Source organism: Vitis riparia, chromosome 7 (genome assembly GCF_004353265.1).
Source record: "Vitis riparia cultivar Riparia Gloire de Montpellier isolate 1030 chromosome 7, EGFV_Vit.rip_1.0, whole genome shotgun sequence".
Classification (NCBI taxonomy): Eukaryota; Viridiplantae; Streptophyta; class Magnoliopsida; order Vitales; family Vitaceae; genus Vitis; species Vitis riparia.
In genome coordinates this window covers 18,001,816-18,027,254 of record NC_048437.1, presented here as the reverse complement: position 1 = coordinate 18,027,254, position 25,439 = coordinate 18,001,816, and the positions used below count along the sequence as shown (strand labels likewise).

The 25,439-nt window shown below is 37.1% G+C and overlaps 1 protein-coding gene across 1 annotated transcript; it reads left to right on the top strand.

Moving 5' to 3' along the window:
• Nucleotides 1-18,395: 18,395 nt before the first annotated feature.
• Nucleotides 18,396-23,103, top strand: LOC117918908 (desumoylating isopeptidase 1). Its single transcript, XM_034835881.1, has 5 exons — nucleotides 18,396-18,488; nucleotides 19,998-20,090; nucleotides 20,292-20,389; nucleotides 21,619-21,935; nucleotides 22,465-23,103. The coding sequence occupies exons 2-5, from the start codon at nucleotides 20,082-20,084 to the stop codon at nucleotides 22,872-22,874; spliced, it is 834 nt and encodes a 277-aa protein (XP_034691772.1). The 5' UTR covers nucleotides 18,396-18,488; nucleotides 19,998-20,081; the 3' UTR covers nucleotides 22,875-23,103.
• The last annotated feature ends 2,336 nt before the right edge of the window (nucleotides 23,104-25,439 follow it).

The following is a 25,439-nucleotide window of genomic DNA, read 5'->3' as shown; positions in this document are numbered from 1 at the left end:
CATTGCATGGCCATGCAAAGATGGGGGAGTGGGTCCAATGGTGGAATGAATGGAAAGTGGTAAATGAGTAAAAAGAATAATGAAAAAGATGAGTTTATAGATGACATGAGTGGAAAAAGTAGTGGGAGAAAATGGGTTTACAAGGTATTGCCATATGAGAATATGGGTGTGATGATAGAATTAGCTGTTGGTAATAGGTACCATCATTAGTGGGAATACTGCTGCTACCGAGAGCGCCATCACCATTGGGGCACTGTTGTCGACATGAACCTGTGCTCGGGATGCTGCAAATGTGCTTACATGTTGCTTAATGCTTGCAGCTGAAACCTTAGCATTACTTTTAATAACCCTTACAGCATCAAGAGGCGCATGAATTAAACTTGTAGCCATCTCTCCCTTCATTTTACTATGGAAGCATAAGACCTCCTTGGTTCATCCCCTTTTCTTGAAAAATTGATCCCCTTTTTATTTTATGTTGGACCACATGCTTCCTCATCATTGGCAACATCGATGGAGAGAGTGGTTGGTGCATGAAAGAACAATGAAAAAATTTCGCTATTTCCGCCAAGTGAATCCCAATACAATGATGACATTATCGAGTGCAAGAGGTCCCTTATTAATATGGCTACCAGATTTGAAACAAAGACCATCATAACCTATTCTTTTAGTTCGTTCAGGTCCATTAAGATCTACCCAATGAAGCTTTGCACTTAAATACTCCTCACTATCTCCTCATTTGAACAATTAGCACCAAGAAAAGTTGGATGCACTCCTTAAGTGAATGTCAGGAACATGGGAAAACAACAAGAACAGAGCACAAGGGATAGGAACAGAATAATCCCATACAAGCCAAGTTTTATATTCAAATCAATGCGCTTAGAAGAGGGTGAGTGAAATCAAATGAGTATTAAATGGAAATCAAAACATGGTTGCAGGTATTTTTATGAGGAAGCTTAAACAGGGCCAAATTAATATTTAACAAAAACCAAATAAATGAGGAACATGAACATGCCATAACACCACAAAACCAACCTAAAGGTCAGCCGAAATATACCTGTAGCACTTGACGTTTATTCCCAATCAACAATTATCACTCAAGAATCAGCAGAGAAAGAAAAGAAAAGCATGCCAGTTGGAATGAGTTAGAAACCCATAATAATCATACCTGAAAATGATCCTTTCCAAGAAGCTGTGTTGGATTTCTAGTTATTCTTACTCAAACCCTAGAAAAATCCACGAGCTGCCTCACTGGTTCCCTCTTCTTCCCTCTAGCTATCATTTTTCTCAAGCTCTACAATTTTTTTCTCTAAGTAAAACCTCACTTCCTCCCAACTCTCATCCCAGTTTTTTTTTTTTTTTCCGTCAATCCTCAAACCCGCCCCCTACATCCTCTCATGTTCTTTCTTTTCATGCCAGCTTCTACCGGTCCCCTGCCTAGATCATCATTTCATCTATTTCGTTCCAGTCATCCCCCTCTCCAGCTACTCCTTTGCTCCACTACTTCAACCACCACCATGGACTGGTCGCATCCTTGCCACACGTCTCATGCACGAAGCTGGAAGCCATCCTCCACTCTAAACAAGGTTTTCAGCTCTTGCCCAGTTGGTCCAAAATAAGAGAAATACCTTTGGTTTATTAAGGGGTCTACAAAAGGGCAAACAGCAAAGGAGCGTTTTGAGGGCGCTCATACACATGCTTGATGGTTTTTTTTTTTTTAATGTTTCTTTAATCCTTGTAAATTCTTGATTGAGAATTAATAAGTTAAAATTCTAATTGCGAGTGGTGGAATGCACGAAGTAGCCGGAGAAGGAGTTCAAAAAATCGGCGACATTTTGCCAATAAAATTGCAATTAATTGGCAATTTTTTTTTGAAAAAATCGACGATTTTCTATTTTTTTTTTTTTAAAAAAAAAACTTTTGAAATTTGATTCGACGACCAAATTTAAATTTTTGACAATTTGATGGCCCAGATTTCACCCGTGTATTTGTAAAGGCATCCAACAGTTAGATTTGTTATCCAATGGTGGAACATCAATCTTCACTTGATCCAACGACTATGAAGTGTTTCCAACAGTTATATGAAGATCTAACGGTCAAATTTGAACCAAAATTTGATCCAACGGCTAGTTTGACCAAAAAAAATTCCTATAAATACCCACATTCCATTCCATTTCATACATCAAAATTTGATCTTGTTCTATTGCTCTAAATTTTTATTTTTTTGATCTCTAGTAAAAAAGTTTAATTTTGAAAATTTGGTGGTGAAGGGGATTAACTCCAAGTCAAGGCTAATTAAGGTATGTCTTACCTTTCATAAAATTTATTTTTATTATACATAATTCAATTTTATTTGTTATATATAGTTTAATTAATATTATCTAATTTGAAATTTTGTCATATTAACATTAAATTTCATATGGAATGGAAATTGATTTGACATATATGCATATTTAGTTTCATATGGAAACTTAATTCATGCATAATTCAATTTTAATAATGATTCTTATCAAATTCATGAATATGCAAATTTAATTCAATTCAATTTAAATTTAATTCATATTGAAATGTAATTGTAATGTTTATCTATTTCATGTATGCATAATTCAATTCTAATTTTTATTTTTATTAGTAATGATTCTTATCAATTTCATGAATATGCAAATTTAATTTAATTTAAATTTAATTCATATTGAAATTTTATTGTAATATTTATCTATTTCATATATGCATAATTCAATTTTAATTTTAATTATAATTTTAAATTTAATTTTTATTAGTTCTTATCAAATTCATGAATATTAAATTTCTGACATGTTTTATCTTTAATAATTTTAAATTTGATATTAGTTTCATAATTCAATTTTCGAAAATGGCTAGTGGAAACGGTATCATGGGTCAAGATCCTTGCTGGAAATATTGTACACCTATGGAAGGGAACAAAAATGGAATAGTATTCAATTATTGTGAGTTGACAATAAAGAGTGGTGGGATTACTCGTTTTAAATTTCACCCATCACATATAGACCCTAATTCAAATACAAAAAAGTGTCCTAATGTGCCTCCAGAAGTGAAAAAAAGAAATAAGACGACTTCTAGAGCAAAAAAAAAGGCAAAAGCGAAGAAAATTGCAGATATAGAAGAGATTCGATTTGAACTGCGAGACACAATGGGAAGAAGACATAGGCATGTAACTGATGAGGACGATGAGGAGAACCTTGGTGGTGATGGTGATGAAGGAGATGATGATGATGTGCATATGTATCCGACTGACATGCACCCTAATGAGCGACATGCTTATACAGAGGTGGTTCGAGCATCAAAAGCTGTTGAATGGAATCGACAACAAGAAGAACATTTTGTAAAAGGCAAAAGAAAAACAGGTATAATATTAATTTAATTATTTTTATTTCTTATCAACTTTATCAATAATATTAAATTAACATATATGTTTAATTTTAATAATTATAATAGGTAAGTCTTCACATCCAACCAATCCAACAAGGCAAATGCGAAAATCGCAAAGTGTTCGATATTCGAATCCATCACTGCCTGATGCACCCTCATTGTACAAATCTTCAGCAGCAAGACAAAAAAATATGAAAAATCTTTTCAAAGGTGGTGCCATCAAGGAAACCATGGGATGTTTGATCGGTAAGTTCTTCATATATGAGAGTGTTCCACCTAGTAAAGCAGACTCTCACCATTTCAAGAACATGATTGTTGGTGGCACAACAAGCAGGTAATTACTATAATTTTAAAAGTTGTATTCATTTTAACAATATCATTACTATTTATATCTATGATTGCCAAAAATGTTCTTATATGCTTTAATTATACATGGAGGGTAGGTATGGGTATAGAACCATCATCTCATTATGAAATCAAACACAAGTATTTGGATATGGAGTACAAAGACATGGAAACTTATGTCAATATTCAAAAAGAAAAGTGGAAGACTTATGGATGCACGATTATGTGTAATGGATGGACTGGGCCCACGAAATTAAGCATAATTAATTTCATGGTATATTCAAAAGGTAGCACAATCTTCCTCAAATTTGTTGATGCATCAAATAATATAAAGGACAACAAATACATATATGCTTTGTTGAAAGATGTGATCAAGGAAGTTGGCAAACAAAATGTGGTACAAATAGTTATAGATAATGGGTCGACATTCGTGAAGGCGGGGAAGTTGTTAATGAAGAAATACAATCTTTATTGGACTCCATGTGCAGCACATTGCATTGACTTAATGTTCGAAGACATTGGTAAAAGGACAAGTGTTACAGATGTGATTACAAAGGCTCGAAAGATAACCAACTTCATTTATAACCATAGTTGGTTGCTTGCGCAAATGCAGAGGGTGTGTGGTGGAGACATAGTTCGTCCTGGAGCAATAAGATTTGCAACCAATTATATTGCCCTTGACAGTCTTTTGAAAAAGAAAGCAAACTTGAAGAAAGTATTTATCAGTGATGAATGGGCATAACACAACTTAAGTTGCACATTAATCGGAAAAGAAGTTGAAAAACTTATGTTTGACCATGCATACTAGGAGAGAGTGGGAAAACTAGTGTCAATATATGAGGCACTATACACGGTTCTTCGCATTATCGATTCAAAAGTTGTTTCTATAATGCCATTTGTGTACGAATTGATTCGAGTTATGAAAGAGAACTTCATTCGACTTAATGCTAAAGAATGGGTGTTAGAAATAATCGCAGATCGTTGGGATAGAACTCTTAAACATCCTCTTCATGCAGCAGGTAAGTATTATACATCTTCGAAAGTTATTGGTATTTAATATGTTTCTTTCAGAACATTCTAATTTTACATTTCTACTTTATTATTGTGGCATTCTTTCTTAATCCAAGGTTTCAATATAAACGTGGAGTTGGTATTGATCCTGATCTACTTCAAACTGTTCATGAAGTCTTTACGAAATTAGATCCTACATCAGAAGATCTTAGTCAATTTGGAAATGAGGTAAATTATTAGAGTTATAATATAAATTAAATAATTGAATTTCATTTACTTAACTTTTTCACTTTCAATTATTTAATATGTAGATTATACTATTTCGATATGCAAAAAGAGGATTCGATGATCAATCAACGATTGCTTTATGGTAAAAAATGGTTCCCGATGAGCATTATTTGTGAATTAATAATTCATTTCATTAGCATATTATTGTAGCTTTCCAATATAAGCATTGATATCATTTATTTGGTTGTAGTTGAATGGTGGTTCATGTATGGAAACCACACTCCTACATTAAGAAGGTTGACCATCAAGGTTTTATCGCAAACTGCGTCATCTTCAACTTGTGAGAGAAATTGGAGCACGTTTGCCTTAATTCATACAAAGTAAAGAAATCGGTTTGCTTGCCCGATGCTCCAACAATTAGTTTTATGTTATTATAACATGAAACTAAAGATCAGTGACATGGAAGTAGAAAATGACAAAGTTGCAAAGAAATATTACCTCGATTTACTTGACATTGCAGCTGAGGTTGGTGAAGAAGAAAAAGATAACCAATTGTTTCAATGGGTTAGACCTCTTTATTTAGATGATGAAGATGGAAATCCCAACCCACGAATTGCCACACATGTCTGAGAAGCAGGTGTTGATGTTGATCGGGTGTTATACGAAAAAGTTCATACTGATAGTTTTAGCTAAGACATGAGATATTCATTTCTACAAGGAATTTCTCAGTTGGCAGTCACTTCCCGACCTTCTTTTGACTCCATGAGTGTTGAACATAGTAGTAGACCTAGTGTTACTGGTACTTTTGCTTCCGGTTATGATTGTTTAAGAGGAGAGGGGACCAATGATGGTAGCGACCCTGGAAATGATGAAGGGGATATTAGACAACAACAACAACAAAGTGGACAACCATTGACATTTACTTGTGAAGATGATTTCACACATTGTATTCAAGATGAAGACCACGACTTTAGAAGAACTGGTCTAGGTGTTGGGAGCTATTGAAAAGCCATATAGAGGAAGACAATGAAGGATGATCCCATACACCGAGGACTCATTGTAGGCCAGTTTTGAGTCAATGAGTATAGAGACTCAATTCAGTGATTCATCAAATGAAGCCAACATTTATGTCCCTTATGCAATGAGTTATGGTCAGCCTCCTCCAAATATTTCAAGTTCCATTGATGAAGAGTATGAAAAGTATAGCTATTCTTCTTCCACACAATTGTCATACTACCTTCCATATCAGATGCAACAATAAGGATTTCAAACGAGGGAAAACCCTAGATTTTCCATCCATGGACAGGTTGTTGGTAGGACTCAAGAAATTTATGCATGGCATGTTCGTACATACAATCAATACTATCGAAACTCCATGTCCTGGTATGAATATTGTCTTCAACAAGATGAGCTCCCTTCATCTAACAATATGATGGAACCACATCGATCTTCATTTTGGTATTAAGGATCATTGCAATGTCATATGTATTATGTTTATGTGTAAATTGTTTTCATTTAATACAATCAAATATTTCTTAACTTAATTTTAACTTTCTAAGTGTACAATTCCAAATTTCATATTTTATATTCTTAAAATCCAAGTATCGTAAACTGTTTATCGATATTTTTTTTTGACCATATTTATGTCAATTACACTTATAAAATAACTTTAACATGTATATTCTTGCTTATTTTATCATTCTTTGGATTTTTCTAAGCATTTCCATCAATTTTGAATAATTTTTGTCTCACCGATATTTGTTGAAAAATATCCACCGATATTTTCGATATATCCGTAAAATCCAAGTACCGATATATCCGTATTTACCGATATTTCAATCCATGATCATACCTTACGCATTATACTGCTATAACGTCATGCCTTTTGGGCTAAAAAATACGTGTGCAACATATAAGAGGTTGATGACAAAAATCTTCAAATCATTGATGGGATGAACAGTAGAGGTGTACATTGATGAAATAAACATCAAAAGTAAAACCCACGCAAAACAAATTCGAAACTTGGAAGAAGTGTTTGTCCTAATGCGGAAGTATGATATGAAACTTAATCCGCTTAAGTGTGTGTTTGGCGTCAGCGTGGGCAAGTTTCTTGGTTTTTTGGTGACTCAACAAGGAATCAAAATAAACTTGGACCAAGTGAAAGTCGTGCTTGAGACACCCATTCTGTCCATTAAGAAGGAAACGCAACGACTAACGGGTCATCTTGCAGTCGTGGGCCAATTTATAACCCGATTCAGTGATAAACTCTATCATTTCTTCACTACTCTATGTAGAGCTCAAACGTTTTGTTGGATGGAGGAGTGCAAAAAGGTCTTTGACTCTATTAAGCAATACCTCACATAACCTTCCATCTTAAGCAGTCCAGAGGTAGGAGAGGAACTATACATGTATCTTGTTGTATCAGACTATTCAATCAGCCTTGTCCTATTCTGACAAGCCCCAAAAGATGGGCAAAAACCCGTCTACTACGTGAGTAAAGCTCTGGTGGACGCTGAGACCCATTACTCTCAAGTAAAGTAGACGGTGCTAGCATTGCATATTGATGCTAAAAAGCTTTGTCCGTACTTCTAGGCACATCAAGTGACAAGTTAAAAAAATCAACCATTAAGGGTCCCTTTACACAAGCCGGATCTATTTGGACAGATGATGAAGTAGGCTATTGAGTTAAGCGAGTATGACATACAATATAAGCCTTGTTTGTCACTGAAAAACTAGGTTTTTGTAGATTTTATAGCCAAACTACCCCAAAAACAGGTACAAACTAACACCACCAACCACTAATGGATCCTGCATGTAGACAGAGCCTCGAGAACATCAGGGGTTGGAGTAGGACTCATGCTATTCTCTCTTATTAGAGAGCTGTAGACCCCCATTTAGGCATGGGTCACTTTTTCCTTGTTGTTTCTGCAGATTACTTTTTTTAGCCAGGTGTCACTACCCTAGCGAGCCATGTGTCACATCCTTAGTGGCCATAAGAGAATCAATCTTGCTTTTTTGGGAAACGAATATGAGGGTGACATGTGGAGGAACATTCTGGAAGGTGGTTCTGCAGGCCGTTAGGAAGAGCGTATGAGAGAGAAAATGGAGGCTGCAGAGTAGTGGTGTAGGGAGGTAGCTGTTTCGGCAAAGATTGTTGGAGGGGCAAATCGGGTAGAAAAAGAAGAGAGGCTAGGAAAACAGAGCATGTTTCTGGAGAAAAAAGGGGGAGAGCATTGTGAGTAGTAGCAGAGAGCTTTGGGAGAAGAGATTCCTGGAGCTTAGGGGAAGACTGCTAGAGAGAGTTATCCAGAAATAGGAGTGAGAAAAAGAACAGGGAGCAACTTGAGAGAGTGAAAGAAAAAGAACAGAAAGCTTTGGGAAAAAGGATATTTTGGAGTTGGGAGGGGAGCTGAGGAAGACAGCAGACTGTTTAGGCTTGGGAAGGACATACATAGGAGTTTATTCAGAAGGAGAGAGGAGCGTCTTCTGCAGGTGAGGGAGGTGAGAGGAGCTTGAGAGTATTCTTTCTGGTAGAAGCTACTAGTTACAGGAGAGGAGAAACTTAGCAGTCTCCTTGCTCATTTCAGCTGGAGGGGATCCTTTCAGAGGGGAGACGTCTTCTGCGGGTGAGGGGATTTCTTGAGCTGGGAAGAAAGCAAGCTGGAGAATGAGGGATTCATGGGAGTTAGAGTGAGGGTTTTTGAGAGAGATTTTCAGGTATGGCCATTTGTAGTTTTTCCCGTATATTCTCTCATCTTTCATATTTGTCCTGTCTTATTCTCTATGATTTCATCTCTACTTGTTGGGTTGCTGCATTTTGATGATTTATTAGTTTAACATTTGAAGAACTTGCTGCATTTTAATGTTTTACCCCAACAAACATCTTCCACTTTAACCTACTGATTGCTAAACTCATGGATAAAATAATGAAATGGGTTTAGCATATTCGTTAAAAATGCTCCTTGCTCTGTTCCTATTTCTATTCTCTTGCTCATCTGTTTTCCCTTGAAAGAGACTATCATGTTTCAACACTGTGAATCTGGGAAGGTTGGTTGATGGAGAATGATGATGATATGAAGAGGAGATTGACAACAATGAAATTAGTTTTTTGGGAAGCACCCAAAATTTCGCCAGAGGCTATTGATTTTTTTTTTTTTGTTTTGCTAGGAACCTGTATGGCAATTGGTGATAGGATTCTCACTCCTGTAATATCAGTTCTTTCAGCAGCTTCGGGTGTTCAACTGAAAATCACAGAGCTCCATGAGAATCGTATTGTTCTAGTCTCGGGTGTCGTGTTAGTGGTGCTTTTCTCTCTTCAGCGCTATGGAACACATAGAGTTGCCTTCATGTTTGCTCCAATTGTCACAGCATGGCTTCTGTGCATTAGTGGCATTGGGATATATAGCATCTTGAGGTGGAATTCACATGTATTTTGTGCCATTTCTCCAACTTACATGTTAAAGTTCCTTAAAAGCACAAGCATTGAAGGATGGATATCATTAGGAGGAGTGGTTCTCTCAATCACAGGTGTGGAGATGATGTTTGCTAATTTGGGACCAATAACTGAAGAATCATCCAGAGAGTTTTGGAAACTTAGATATTGAAGCCCTTGATGTTTCAGAGCAAACTTTCAATGATCCTAGTCATGAAGAAAACTCAGTGCAATCTTCACATGATATCCAAGTTATGAAATCTGGCGATGAGCAGTTGGAAAACTCTCTTCCCAAAGAAGAGTCTCTATCGATATTGAAAGCTAGGGAATCTGGGCTTGCATACATTCTTGGGCATTCTCATGCAAAAGAATCACTTGCTAGCCTAATTGTAGCAAGGACGCACCAAAGAAGATGACACAGGGAAACTGGGAAGGAAGCTCCTAGCAGTTCCATCAAGACCAAAGGATTGCGATCCACATGTCATTGCTTAGAGTATCAGTTCTGCGTTGGTTAAGTTGTGTTACAGTAGTCCAGTTTCCATCTATCCTTATATTGATATAAGTCGCATCCCGATTTTTGTGCAGCATACGCTATCTGGCATTAGTATCGCCCTTAATAATGCCCCGCTGGTGTGAAACATGCAAGTGGAGAAATACAAAACAGTTGAGACCTGAAGGGCCCTCTAACTTGGAAGAAATCCTACACCAAATCAGTTGCCATTGCAAGAACTTTTTTTTGGCTAAGTGTTATTGACTCTGAAGTTTGGGAAATGGAGTGTCAGCCATTGTGTCATTGCCTAACATTAAGTACCTGATTTTAAAAGGGAACATTCTGAGTCTGGTGATGATATTGCAAGGTTGCAATAAACTTGAGCTTTTAGACATTACTTGGGAGAAAATTCTGCAATTTCCTGTGCTGCCGGAAACACGGACGGAGCTCCCATCGAAGACGGTTTTCTGGTGGTGAAGCTCCTTAACTAAGGCTATTCTTACACTCATAATGATGTCACCTTCCACCCAGGTTGTATTGACTTCACTACCAACACAGTCCAGCTGGGTATCAAATTCACCCATGACCATCACCTCCTGACCCTTCTCCTCATGACCACCATGTTTGTTTATCATTATGTCACCTGTAGCAATAGTGGAAAAATGGGATCCAGATTCTAAATGGTTTGGCTTCTCATGTTAACAATGATGTTCTTCGTGCTTTCAAGCTGAGTGAGTCCATGTTGTAGGTTCTCCGATGCATAAGAAGAAGTGTGCTATTGATCTGTTCATCAAGACGCATCCGACGAAGGCATTGATACCTCAACTGGGGCGAAGGCTATATTCTCCTTTGGTAGCAACAGCCAGCCCCAAGAAATGATTACACTAGAGGTTGACAAGAAGCTGCTTGAGGAACTTGAAGCGATGGGCTCACTGAGAGTCACTTAATGGATATTCCTCATGGTTCTGAATATATGCTGACATATGAGGATTAGAATGAAGATACATCCAGATCAAGGCCATTGGTGCTTAGATGGAGCAGTCAGAGCATACCCTACTACACCCCTACCGTCCATACGCATTCTGGAAAGCTGAAGGCGACGCACAAGGGAGCTTAGTCCAACAGTGCAGGCAGCAGGTCTCTGTTGCTGCCTGTAATCACCTTCAACAGTTATTCTCGACTTTTCCAGAACCGGGTAATCCTCTAGTCTTGCTAAAGCCAATGGGGTTAGCAGTTCATGAACAGCAGCGAACCTCCAACTTGATCAGCCAAGGGCAGATAAGGTCTCATAACTACCAACCCCATCCAAGGCTCAGGCCATCTTAGCCCAGAATTCCTCAACAGTTTCAGAGAATCAAGGAGAGAACACAGTTTCAATTCTCAAGGGACAATCTCAATCTAGTAACAAAGAATTCATATCCAGAGAGAATGAACTAAAGAAAACGTTAGGTCACTCTTTAGATACCTCAATTTCCATTGACTATCTCATAACTAAACCCCCTCACTCCACCCTGGGCCCACTCTGCATGCTTCTCGTTTATATGACGCACCGAAGCATGGCCACTTGAGTCATGTGTCCTCCCCCACTTCTTCATCATTGTTTTGCTTTTACAAATAATTTCCCGCGCTCTCATCTCTCAAATAATTCTTTCAAATTCTATTTTTTTTTTAAATAGTCCCAACTCTTCCATCTTTCATCCTTAGCATTTTCTTTAGGTTCCAAAATCCATTTTTCCAATAAAATTAGCTGCCACTTTCTTCGGCATGCAATTTTCACAACTTCCATGATTTTTTAAAATGTTTTAAATAAGCATGAATTTAATTTTGTGATTCTAGTTAATGGAATTTACGAAATTAATTCATGCAAAAATAAATCGGGCTTTGGTGGGGCCCAACATTATTGGATGTTTCCTTTGAAAATCCATTTGATCGAATTGTGACATGTGATGATTTATTGCTCAATTTAGTGACATGTGAGCTATGTTTATACTCTTTATTGTACACTGACCTAATTTTTGTGATAGCACATTGATCGTTTGATGCTAAGATACGCCCCGCTCTCACTTTGATCATTCTTCATTGAGTGTTCTGATTCTCACGTGTGCATGATTTATTATGGGTATTCATTGAGTCACCCACCCATTGTCATGATTGCTTCATCTCATTAGTAAAGACCCAACTTTAGGGACTTAGAGGGGTGCTACGGTTTTTATCGTACCTTCCCGATAAGTAACCTGACCCCCGAACCCGATCCGATTTTTCGTAGATCACCTTTTCCAAATAAGGAGTCGCGCTTAGAGTTTTCTTTCTTATTTTGTTTGCCCTTTTAAAATAAAACAAAAATAAGTGGCGACTCCAAGTCATTTTTGAATAAATAAAATCATTTTCAAATAAAAATCGAGCTCGCCATTGAGTGGAAAATGCATGAGCCGAAATGCAGGGTCTACAAGAGCAGATTGAGCAGTTCGTCTGCCTCAATTTTCATGTATCTAACAATAAGGCTGAATACGAGGCAATGATAGTTGTCCTTGAACTCACTTCGATACTCGCAACATTGAAAGTAGAAATACGAAGTGGCTTCCAATTAGTGGTTAGGCAAATCCAGTGTGAATATGAGGCCAGAGTTGAACGTATGACTCGCAACCTCAATAATGCGGAATCCCGTTTAGCCAAGTTGGTTAATTAGCGAGTCAAACATATTCCCTGTGAAGAGAACAAAAAATTAGATGCACTGGCCAGAGTTGTCGTCACCTTGCCCATCATTAAATCTATCACGCTACCAATTTACGTCTAACCCATGCCTTCTATTGCATCAGAATGGGTCTATGATGTAGCCCATGTAGATTTAGGGTGGATGCAACCCATTGCGAAATACCTCCGCATCGGTGAAGTACCGGGGAATGGAAAACAAGCACATAAGCTTCGTATTTAAGCTGCCTGGTTTACTTTGATCAACAATCAATTGTATAGACGGTCCTTTGGGGGGCCTTATCTGAAATGCTTGACCAATTTCGAGGCTCGGTATGTTTTGGTTGAATTGCATGAAGGTGTATGCAGCAACCACCTAGAAGGACGAACCTTAGCACAAGATTATATCCGCAAATGTGATCAATGTCAAAGATATGCAGCTATCCTCTGATTGCCAATCGATTGTCTTAACCCAATAATCATTCCTTGGTTGTTTGCTTAGTGGGGGGTGGATATAGTCAACCCATTACTAACCGACACGACTCAAAAAAGCTCTTGCTCGTAGCCACATACTATTTCAGCAAGTGGGTGAAAGTTGAGGCCTATGCTTACATCAAAGGCAAAGACGTGACAAAGTTCGTCTAGAGAAACGTTGTATGTCAATTCGAAATTCCTCACACCATTGTCATAGACAACGGGTCATAGTTTGATAGTAGTACTTTTCGAGAATTTTGTTAATAATTGAATATAAAAAATGTTTATTCAACGTCTCGATATCCATAAAGTAATGAGTAGGCAAAAGTGACAAATAAAACATTATTAAATTCTTTGAAGAAATGACTAGAAGGGGCAAAAGGCAAATAGGTAGAAAAATTGACTGGTGTATTGTGGGCTTACAGAACCACCAACAGACGGCCTATTGGGTTTGCCCCGTTTGCCTTGGCATACTGAATGAAAGTTGTCATTCTCATCAAAATATGGCTACCCACGGTCAGAACAATAGTGTAAGAATCGGAAACGAACGAAGGAAACATCGAAATGCAACTAGATTGAGCGGATGAGGAGCGCGAGGCCGCAACTGTCTGATTAACCTCTTACCAGCAAAGAACAATGGCTTAGTACAACAAGAGAGCGTGCTCGCAGTTGTTTTGTGTAGGCGACTTAATCCTGAGGCGAGTATTTGAGAACACAGCTAGAATAGGAGCCAACAACCTCCAAACTAATTAGGAAGGACCTTATGTTGTACTCAAGGCTAGAGGAGTAGGGGCGTACCATTTGTAGACACTAGATAGAATGTCACTGCTCCGTCCTTGGAATGTAGCAAATTTGAAGAAATATTATCAATAAATAAGTTGTGCATAAATCATATTGTATTTCATTTTTAAATGACTACAAGCTGGATTGTAAACGGCTAATAAGTTGGATTGTAAATGGCATGACCAATATAGTGCAAACCATAAGTCTAAAGAACATCAAGACATAGCTTAAGCGACACAAGCCTTAAAGCTCCTATGGGAGAAAGGCCAAAAGGCCCAAGATAGTTAATGCCACTCAAGGCTAAAGGAATAACTTGCGCCAAGTAGTGAGTATGATGGTGCAAACCAAATACATAGACAATTTTCACAAACAAGCAAATTAATTGAAAATTGTGTTAGTTTGTAGTATTAAAAAAAGGGCAAAAAGATCAATGTCTATACAATTAAAAGACTTAAATGGGGCAAAAGAAAGGAAAATGAAAGTAGTACTCTCAGGTTGTATCCTAATCTTCATGGTCAGTTGCTACAGATCCATCTCCCACTCCTAAGTCGTCTCCTTGCCTGACACCATTTTCTAACTCAGCTTCATCTTCCTCGTTTGATGGAATGTTGGGTATATGATCAGTGATACCGTGTTTCTTCATACAACATCAATAGTTGTAAAAGAACTTGTCATCCACCTATTGTTGATAAGCCGCCTCCAACTCCTTTTTTTCCTTGGCAAAGCCAGACACGATCCGCTCGAGCTCCCATTTTAGCTAAGCATCCTCTTCCTTAGCTTTAACCTTGGATGATTCTATGGTGGCCATATCCAATTTCAGTTGACGGATCTCGGCCTGAAGCATATCATTCTTCATCTTTACTTTGTCAGCATACCTGCACCCTCAACTGTCGCCTTTCGTGCGGTTACTTTGGTTGCTTTGGTCATCTCTAGCTTGGCTAACAACTCATTTTGGTAGTCCATACCACGGGCCGTGTATGCTTTGATTTTTTTCGACTGCTTTCAGCCATTCAAAAAGATGAGAATGTTGTCTCATCATATTTCGAACCTTGGCTACAATCTGTCACAAAGAACCAAGGAGAATAAGTAAGGGAAAATGATATGTAAACCACATGCATTATGTATAAAAGGTATCATATCACTTCCGTTGTTTGCATGGTCTAATAGTTCTTTAAGCACATTGTCGCTTCAATGGTCTCGTTTGAGGTCCCATGTAGAACACGAGCCATGGAGTTTTATCGAGGGTTTACAGTCACGTCCATTGGAATCCTCTCCAATATTGGGATGAGCTCGTTCATATGGGACGATGGAGGCTCCATGTTGGTGAATGTGGGAGAGTGCTTTAAAAGAACGTCCAACTCTTCTCGACTTAGCACATTAATGAGAGCAGTTGGTGGAGTTTGCACACTAGGTGTGAAGTCATCACCTGATATGGTGATCGTCTCCCTTAGCCCGTGAAAAGGAATGTTTTCCACTTCTTATGCCTTAGGAGTGGGCGAAGATGGAGGAATCGACATCGGCGGAGGAGTGATAGCAAGCTTGGAGGACGAGCCCTTTTCGTCTATCTTTTGTTTTTTTTATGAGGGTTCGACTTCAATGGCCTTGTTTAGCTTTTTCTATTTCCACTTGTAGAATCCAGCTTGTAGATTGACAAGCATCTTTTATTTTTCTGCTTCTTTGATTATCGGTGGCATAACCGACTTGACAATCTCACATCACTTAGTTCGCTTTGCTCTGAACGTCTTGTCCGGCTTGATCATGATCTCTTGAGACTAAGGTCGGATAATAGTCTTTTTCTTTGCTGGTCAGGAAGCACGGCTTGAAGTTACCTAGGAAGTGGAACCAGGGGCTTGGCACAAAGTCCTTTCTTGGTTTTTTTTTTCTTTTGAGTGTCTAGACGGGCTTGTATTGCCTTAGTGTTAGCAAAATGAGCAACCTCGTAGAAAGACAAATCCTTCAACATGAAGTGTTCACCCGACACAAGAGTCGATGGTGCCAATCGTGGAAGAATGGAGATTACAAACGTCTTAGCTTGAGCAAGAACAACCCTCAGATTCTTCTTGATGAGCAGTACACTATGATTTCGTTTGGACTGGTCAATCTTAAACAATTTGTTGAGGTGGGAAAATGACAACTTCTCTATCCACTCAACCAAGTGACCTCGTTTATCTTTGCCTATGCGGACAAAACACATATTAATGGAAGTCACAAGAAAATGAGAGTAAGAAATATACTAGTCATATATAAGTCATGAAAGCATTCAATACTTGGTATCTCTAAAGATTGTGTGGGCTTAAATAGCTTGTCTGGGCCCTCAGTTGATCCACTCCACGGACTGGACACTAGTACATGTTCTTTGGCCTAACCCTTACTAGAATCCGATAGTTTGGTTACAAACTGCAAGGAGACGATGTGAGCTAACAGACTAAAGCGCTCCTTAGGGCTCATCTTATGGTGTAGATGAACAACACCTCCAGTAGAGACAAATCCAACTAGTATAAGGTGTCTAAGACTGCATCCCATCAAAATCCGAATGATGTTGGGATGAATGAAAGCAGGAGGAATCCAGGACAAAAACAAGAATTGCTTCACTAAGGAGGGGATGTGTAGATGGAGTCCCGTTGCAAATTGCTATTTGGTGAAGTAGACCATGTTGTTAGGAAGCTTGTTTGTAGATAAAGTCTCTTCGTTTGATAGTTGGATAGAAATAGAGTCCGGGATGTAGCAACGAGCACGAAACTCTTGCTCGAACAACTTGCCGATTGGACGCCCTGTTAGGGAATAGCCAAATTGGGACGACTTAGTATCGCCGCGTTGAGTTCTACCACTTGTGGATGCGACCCTACTTTTATCCATATTTGCAAATGGAAAAAAGGGCCAAATGAACACCTGTGTTGCAGAAACGCTAACTAGTTAGCATGAGGACGCCCTATAAAGACACCTAACCAGAAGCTACGTTCATCACATGGATCCTACTCTAAACGACCTAACATAAAACTTACTAAGCAAGTCATGTCCAAACAATGTCAATGGCCTCAAACCATAGTCTTGTCTAAGCCCAAAAATGCTATAGAAGCCCAACATAATGCTAGTAAGAGGCAAAAACAGCTCCAAAGCCACAACCAAACTAACGCAAGAATAGATTTAGGCAAAGATGTATGAAAAACACAAGCAGAAATAGTGGGTGTAGTACATTCATCAGCGAAAAACGCCATAAAAATATAAATCAAAGATAAACTAACTACCTAGTAAACTGCGTTATGGTGGAAGCAAAGTTGCCTCACCAAGAACGGACTATCGACAGTGAAAACTGTGAAGGCTTGAAGTGCCACCGATGAAGAAGAAAAGACAGCTAAGAGAAATAGAAACCAAGAAATGAACCATCTGCTTAAAAGTAATCAACCTATATAGGGTATGGTTATAGAAATCGAGGCGTCCGAAGAGGTGCAACACTTGACACAACACCTTGATTGATGTGACCCCACAACAAGTGAGCGTAGGACACTTGGATTTTGGCGCCATAATTTCAAATCCTCCAAAAGTCACAACTCTTGCATTTGGCCATCTAATGTCAATCTGGGTCCAACTGCAAGACTAGGGGGGCATTGTGGGACTCTTTCCATAAGGTCGTCCTGAAGTCCTCCATTTTTCTCATGATTGTTTGGTTGGACAAGTCATCTGGGATATCACTCTTAGTCATTTGACCCAATGGCCCTAAGGCCGAATGACTGATCCATCCCAAAATAGGTTAGACGAATAAATCTTACACAGATGCAGCATAACTAAGGCCCAATTATCCATCATGCATTTACTCACCCATTAATGCGCAGATTGCGTGCTAAACACACTCCATATTAACTATAGTCATTACTGGAAAACATTCCATCCTCAACAGCTCATCATGATAAGACAACCGTTCTACATCGACAACCAATGCCATAATATCCCACAATCAAGCGTAGCTAAAGTGCTATTAATCACTTGGAATAACGTTACATCGCAAAAAGTATAAGTAACTATGTGCATTTTACAAATGGTATAAGCTTTCTTTTCGCAAAATTCTCTTGCTTAAGCTACTCACTGACTTTAGCATCAAAAGGGCATGTTCGGACAAACCATCCGGACAGCCTTTTGAGCAGGGACTATAACCATCTGCAACTTGAGAGATTTAGATGAAATAATTGGTCATCTCTTTCATCTAGCTCTTGCTAGCTAGACGAAACCACTCACTCGGATCATGTACCAACAATTACCATAAATTTTTTACTTTTTACTTTTTACTTTTCTTTAATGATTTTTAATTTTTATTGGATAATGTTATGAGTTTATATTAAAATGAAAATTAAATATTCTTAATTTTCCTTTGAATAAGCCTTTTCAACTATGACCATAGAAGTCAACATCCCAAGGCGCGTCAAATCGAAAAAAAAACATGTAAATTTCCCCAACCGCCAACAAACACGTGTCGAAAAACGAATGGCCAGTAGTTTCTAGAAAGCCAAAGAAGAATTGGAATCTAAATTCGTGGGCGTGCTCTGAGGTGGTCGTAGAGGAATCTCGCCTACTATAAAAGGCGCCCCCTCCAAGTCTTTCTTCAGCCTCCCCATAGCTTTCGGTCTCAGCGATCCTGAGGTGCGTTTCTTCTCCTGCATTGTGCCTTGTCGTTTTCTCTGACCTTTCAATTTCGATTTCTGCTTTCGGTATTCATCTGTTTCGGATTTTTTTCTCTTTCTATGAGTGATTTTAGCATGGTTTGTCTGCCGAGAAACGAAAGGGAAGGAAAATAAAAAAAATATTTTGAGATTGACGTCCATGTTGGTGTTTTCTTCTCCTTTCGATGGAGGATTAAGGTTTTAGGGGTATTTGGGTTGGGAATTCGACGGTTTTATGCAAAATTTTGGGGTTTTTACTAGTTTGATTTGTGTGTAAAATTCCTCTGGGTTTTTAACGGCCGGACTCAAATGCGGATTCATCTTAGTCTTTGGCAGTTGATGATCTTCAAATTTGTGGACCGGATTTTATGTATAAGTTTGAGTTTTTAGACTTTTGGGTGCTATTGATTCATGATTTTTTGGTGAAGATTAGGTTTTGGGTTGTTATTTTTTTTAATGCATCTACGTTTTGTGCAATAATTGACACGTTTCTATGGAAAGTTGAGGTTTTTTGAGGTCTTTGGATGGGTAGGTAATCTATGATTTTATGCACCATTTTGGCGGAGATTTTTTGAGCATGAATAATGTAGATGCATTCTTTGCATATTTTGTCGATAGTTTTTCTAATATTTGGATGATTCAGTGAAGAAATTTGAATTTTCAGAATTTGGCTGCCATATTGATGGTTTTATGATGTATATTAGGATTTTGGGTTATTATTTTGAATGCTTGTACATTTTCTGTCACTGACTCTCACCTTCCTATGGTAAATTGTAATTTTTTTTAGGTTTATAAATACAGGTGATCATGCAGCTTTTGTACCAAAATTAGGATTTTCAGTTTGATCTGGTAGAGTTGTATGGATTCAGACATAACAATTTGGTTCTTTTTTTTTTTCTTCTCTTTTTTCCTCTTCCTATTGATGATAGAGTATTTTTCTGTTAATAATATCTCTCTAATTAGTGAAATAAAAGCATAATTTGTGCATGAGCTAATTGGGAAGTTTATGTTCCACTCCACTCAAGGTTGAAATATTTTCATTTTAGGCGATGTAGTTATTATTTATTTATAGAAAATGTGAAAAGCATAAGCTGGTAAAATTCAAATTGTCATTTCATTGCCCACCAATGCCCAAGAAAGAAAACTCTAGAGGATGAGGTAGCAGGAGAGAGGTAGAATTTGTAAGGTGAAGTGCATTGCAGAGTATATGCCATTGCTCAAAGTGTCTTCCTTGGCATTAATCTTATTGGCTTAGTAGATTGAACCATCAACTTACTTGGCTGCTACTTCAAATCTAAAGGATGCTTTAGTACAAGGGAAGAATCTTGGGCAATTCTTTTCGTCTTCAGCTTTTGCATTAGAAGTGTCTCTTTATGATGTGAAATGTTTATATTTCTATCAGTGCTTTGCTTTTTTAGCATCTATTAATGTCGGACAACTCGTGCTTATAAATCTTAATTGCTCATTTTTTTAATTGTGGTTTGAAAAGGTTAATTTGGTCAGTTCCACAAGAGCACGTGTAAAGCACCTGACAATTTTTACTGCCTTGAATTTCCATATTTGACTTGTGGAGATGGCTGAGGTACGAGTTTCTTCTATTGTTTTAATATATAGCTCTTTCTGTTATTTTTATAACCTGAATGTCAAGCTACACTGTCCATTTTACCCTCTTTTTGATTCTAAAAAAAGATGTAGGAGAGGATAATGCTAAATTTATAATCTATTCTTTTACTTGCCTTATTTTTTGGAGCCTAAAGAAAGTAATTTGATTAAATTGTGGCAGGAGGGTCACAAGGTTTCCCTGAATGTGTATGACCTAAGTCAAGGGCTGGCTCGGCAGCTCTCAATGACATTCTTGGGAAAGGCTATTGAAGGCATATGGTAAGTATCTTATTAGCTTGAAGTTAGGAAGTTATAAGTTGGAAATATGAAAATAAGTTGCTGTTATTTCTAAATGGATCACTCTATTAATTGGCAATGCTGAATGCAATTTATAATCACGGTTGTAACCTGGAAGAATAAGGATTGATGGTATTGGGGTTATAGATGGAATCTAGGTAAAACTAAATAGGTATTAGAGAGAATTTGTTGGAATTTCAGAAATTTGCTTTAATGTAGGAATAGATCTGGGCTTATGAAAGTAGGATTTAAGACTAACATATAATGAAGCTGTTTCGGTGTAAAAGAGCACATGGAATCAGAAAAAATAGGAGAAGTGGTAGAAGAAGAGTGAGAAAAAAAACTCTATGAAGTGCAATGCTAACTCTCAAATTTGTTAACTTGGTATCTCAGTTCATTATGAGGGGCGGTAACATTTATAGACTGTTTATTAGCAAAAAATCTTGTACAAATTCTGTAGAATAGATAAAAGTTAGTTGGTTTGGGTGGCAACCTGGTGAAAAATACCTGATCAAACTCAAATGAGATAAGCAATTCCTTGAGTAAGGAATCATGGTATAAGAAACTTAAAATTTAAGTAAGCACAACAAATTCTTGACTCCTGAGGCTGATCTAGGTATCAAACAATATGAATTTTGAACCTGTCAAAATGCCCATACCATGTCAAAGAAAACAATAAAATGCTAACTCTCAAATTTGTTAACTTGGTATCTCGGTTCATTACGAGGGGCGGTGATATTTATAGACTGTTTGTTAGCAAAAAATCTTGTACAAATCTGTAGAATAGATAAAAGTTAGTTGGTTTGGGTGGCAACCTGGTCGAAAATACCTGATCAAACTCAAATGAGATAAGCAATTCCTTGAGTAAGGAATCATGGTATAAGAAACTTAAAATTTAAGTAAACACAACAAATTCTTGACTCCTGAGGCTGATTTGGGTATCAAATGATATTTTAATTTTGAACTTGTCAAAATGCCCATACCATGTCAAAGAAACAATAATGGAATTAGTCTATGAGACTCTAATGATGCAAACAGCATCAAGGACAACTTTCTTTGTATAATGAAAATGCTTCTCTGTTGTTAGGCAAACCAAAACACTTTCCTTTTCTCTTAAGGATGTTCTATAAGCATGACATTCTCCATTAAATTGTGCTGCTCTGCATGGTAAAGTTTCCAAGTGTTTTGATTTCATATTATTTGGAAAACAGGCATACAGGAATTGTGGTTTATGGCAATGAATACTATTTTGGTGGAGGTATCCAGCATTCTCCTGCGGGGACTACTCCATATGGTACCCCACTCCGAGTGATTGATTTGGGTGTCACACACGTACCAAAAGATGTGTTTGAAATGTATTTACAGGAGATCAGTCCCCGGTATACTGCTGAAACTTATAGTTTGCTGAAGCACAATTGCAATAACTTTAGTAATGAGGTTGCTCAATTCTTGGTGGGTGCAACCATTCCAGAATATATTCTGGAGCTGCCTAATGAGGTTATCAATAGCCCAATGGGTGCTCTTATATGTAAGATTTCATTTCTCACTTTCCTTTTTAGGTCTTCTCTCTCTGCCTTGTGTTCATGATTTTTTTTTTTTATATGTATTGGTTTTATGTATGAATCTCTTTCCCCTTTCCATATTCTAGCACATGGAAAGATTTCCTTCATATAAGTAACTAAGGAGGGGTTGGGTTTCTGGCTGGTGCATCTAACTAAGATTTTTGTGAAATGTTGTAATTGTCCTTGGCTTTTTGGAAATATCTTGAAACTTTAGAAGTCAATTTCTGTAGTTCGTCTTTTCCATATATCAACTAGGGTCTTTTTCCTTGGGACAAGCTGGCTGGTTCACTTTTAAACTTCTCCAAAAAGTTTCCTAGGCAATTGGTATACATTGTTAGGTGTTCACATAAGTCCCAAAATAATCCAACAAAATTACTCTAGTAAGTAGAAGTAAGCTTATCATGTGTTGCAGCACATTGCATGTTATAGAAGAATCCTCATCATTTGGGAGTGAGTTGTATGTTCTATATTTGACTTAAGATGGCTGTGTGGCAGTGCCGATGATACAGCAACTGGAGACAACACTGAGAGCAGGGGCTGTTCCTCAAGTTCCACAGTTCAAGCCTTCAGCAATGGTCCAGCCCATGCCTTCTGCCAATGGTAACCTCAACAAATCCTCAGACAGCTGCATCAATGAGGCTGAGAGCAATTCAAAATCTGAAAAACAACCCAGCAAGGCTGATGTGCTGGTGCCCCCTGCAGTCAAACCTGCAGTAGTGAAAGAGAAGGCTGCTGTGAGTGACCCCCTAGGAGATGCTCGGAGCAAGGTGCAGGAAGAGATCAGCACTGAATTTGCTGCAATCATGGCAACTGGGACGCTACGAGCAAGTGAGGCTGCAGCACTGGCCACAAAGAGAGTGATGCAGAGATATGGGCACATGAATGTTGCAACTTCCCAGAGTTAGAATTTGACAGAGAAGGGTCTTCAGATGAATGATGTATTTTTTTTTTAATCTCCCGATTATGGGTTTGTTAAACCCATCATTTATACTAGAATCTGATTTTGTCTTTAACACATAATATGATTGAACTCCATTTGTGATTTGAAATGGAATATATTGAGACCATGGACCATTAAAGGGAGTGGTACTGTGGTATTGGTATAAGATTCCTTGCCATGATGTTTTTTGTTTATTTATGAGAGATTTTTTTGTTTATTCGACATGATGCTTCAGTACCAGGCACCACGGATAAAAGTAGTCCAGTCCTACTTGATAAGTGTTTTGAGACGTAACCTTGTTTGGATGCTTTTATCCTTATTTACCTCCAAAAGCATTAGATCCTTCTAAAAGCCATCATACAACTATGTTAATTTATCTTTTAGCACTATAGCTCACTCACTTGCGTGGTGTCTCTCTCACCACCACATGAGTGCATCTTCTCTTTCACACCATTGAAAGTCAATTAAGAGTGGAAAAGAATTTAGAAAGACCAATGGCAACATGGAATGAAGGTAAGTAAATCCATTTGGAAAAAAAAGTTACATTAGTATTGTTATTCTTTATTTTATTTTATTTTATTTTTTTGGTATTGGAGGGAAACAATGAAATTTCATATTAAATTTGAGTGAAATTATTTGTTAAAAAGATTTATATGAAGATAGTGAAGTTCATATTTAACATTTTGAAATTGGATGAAGTTCATATTTAAAATTTTAAAGCTAGACGTAATGGGTGTTAAGTCCTCTGAATATGAAACTTAAAAACAATTAAATACAATTCAACATGTTAACCAACAACTTAACGAGTATTGAATCACATGTTCAAATAACTCCTATTTTTAATATTATTTGTTAGTGTTAATAATTCAAATTGTTTTTTTGTTACAGTGATTTATGAAGTGAGAACAATGCTTCTATACAAAGGGGTTTTGGTGTAAAATGAAGACATGTACCACTTTGAAGGGTGTCAAGGTAAGGGTATTGAGATTAATAAAATTACAATGCATGAAGAATTATTGAGAATTGTCTGTCACATTAAATAAATCCAACAAAGTGTCATCTTTTGATGAAGGAGAGAATGCCTTTGGATAAAGAGGATAAGTGCACACGATATTGTAGTCAATGTGGTGATTATGATCATAACCATAAGTCATGCAAATGACTAATCCCTTGTATTATTAGCACAATTATGAGTGAGATTAGTGAACCTTAATTTGAAAGTTTCCTAAGATTCATTGCAATCTATGTTTTGTCTCAATCCAAGGGTAAGATTGTTGGTGTTTTAAAGTAGGTTGGTAATTATGTTTCAATTATGCATTAGACCAACATGGCTTATGTCACACCTTAAGACCATCCCAAGGGCGTGACAATCATTTTACACCTTAAGTTCAAAAGCCCAAAGTGTAAATTGACCCAGACATTCATCTTATAACTAAAACTTAATTACCAATTACCAAATTCTTGTTCAGAGTAGTACAACAAAATTTTATAATCTTCAAATCTCAACTTTAAACTAATACATCAAACAAAGCGCTATTGTCCAAACAACATCAAACTTAAACAATTCAAATAGTCTTTAAATTTTAACTTTCAAAGAATGTTCAAAAATTAAAGTTTAAACAAAAAGTCCTAATAATGCAAAAGGCTCATCTTAAGCATCACTCCTTACCCGAATTGAGAGTACCTGAAAAATTGTCAACAAAAAGGAATGAACTTAATGCCCAATAAGGAATTTTAAATACAGTTTCATGGATCAAACATTTTCAATTATGAATACAAATAGGAGATATAACGTATAATCATTGGGTTCAATATACTAATATATTTAAAACTTTTCAACCAAACTTTTTCATATTTATGTGAACAATTTCATATAAAATCCAAATCAGATACATTCAAAACATTTTTACTTTAGTTATCAAATAACAAATGGTGTCCAATTAAATGAGACTTTACAAATTGGTGGTTAGCCTCAAATTGTTCCTTTTAAGGTGGACAAAACCAAATACTACTAGTATTAATAACCTCTAACCAAACTCTGAGAGGTTAGAGTTCAAAGCAATTACATTCCCCACCAAGAAATGTAAAGGTAAACTATTATACCCCATTGACAAGAGTAAAAAAGTTAACTGTCATACCCTATTGATGAGAGTCGAAAGGTCAACTATTCTATCTCATTGACTAAGGTCAAATAAACCAGAGTTAAACATTTTGTTTCATTTATTCAAAACTTACAAAAACATAATATCTCCATGCTTTTCTGTTTTAAACAAGAGAAAAATGTTCTAATATATTTTTCATGCAAAATATATTTGATCTATGCATAGAAACAAAAATAACAATTTACACATTTCAAAATAATACATAAAAATAAAATTATTTTCTTTTACAAAATCTGAATTAATTTTCCTTTCCTAAAAAATGCTCAAAAACCTTAATGAAGTCAATCCTGAAGAAATAATTCTTCACCTAACATAATATAAGAAAAATAACTATATCCCATGTGCTTCTACAACAACTCCACGACTAC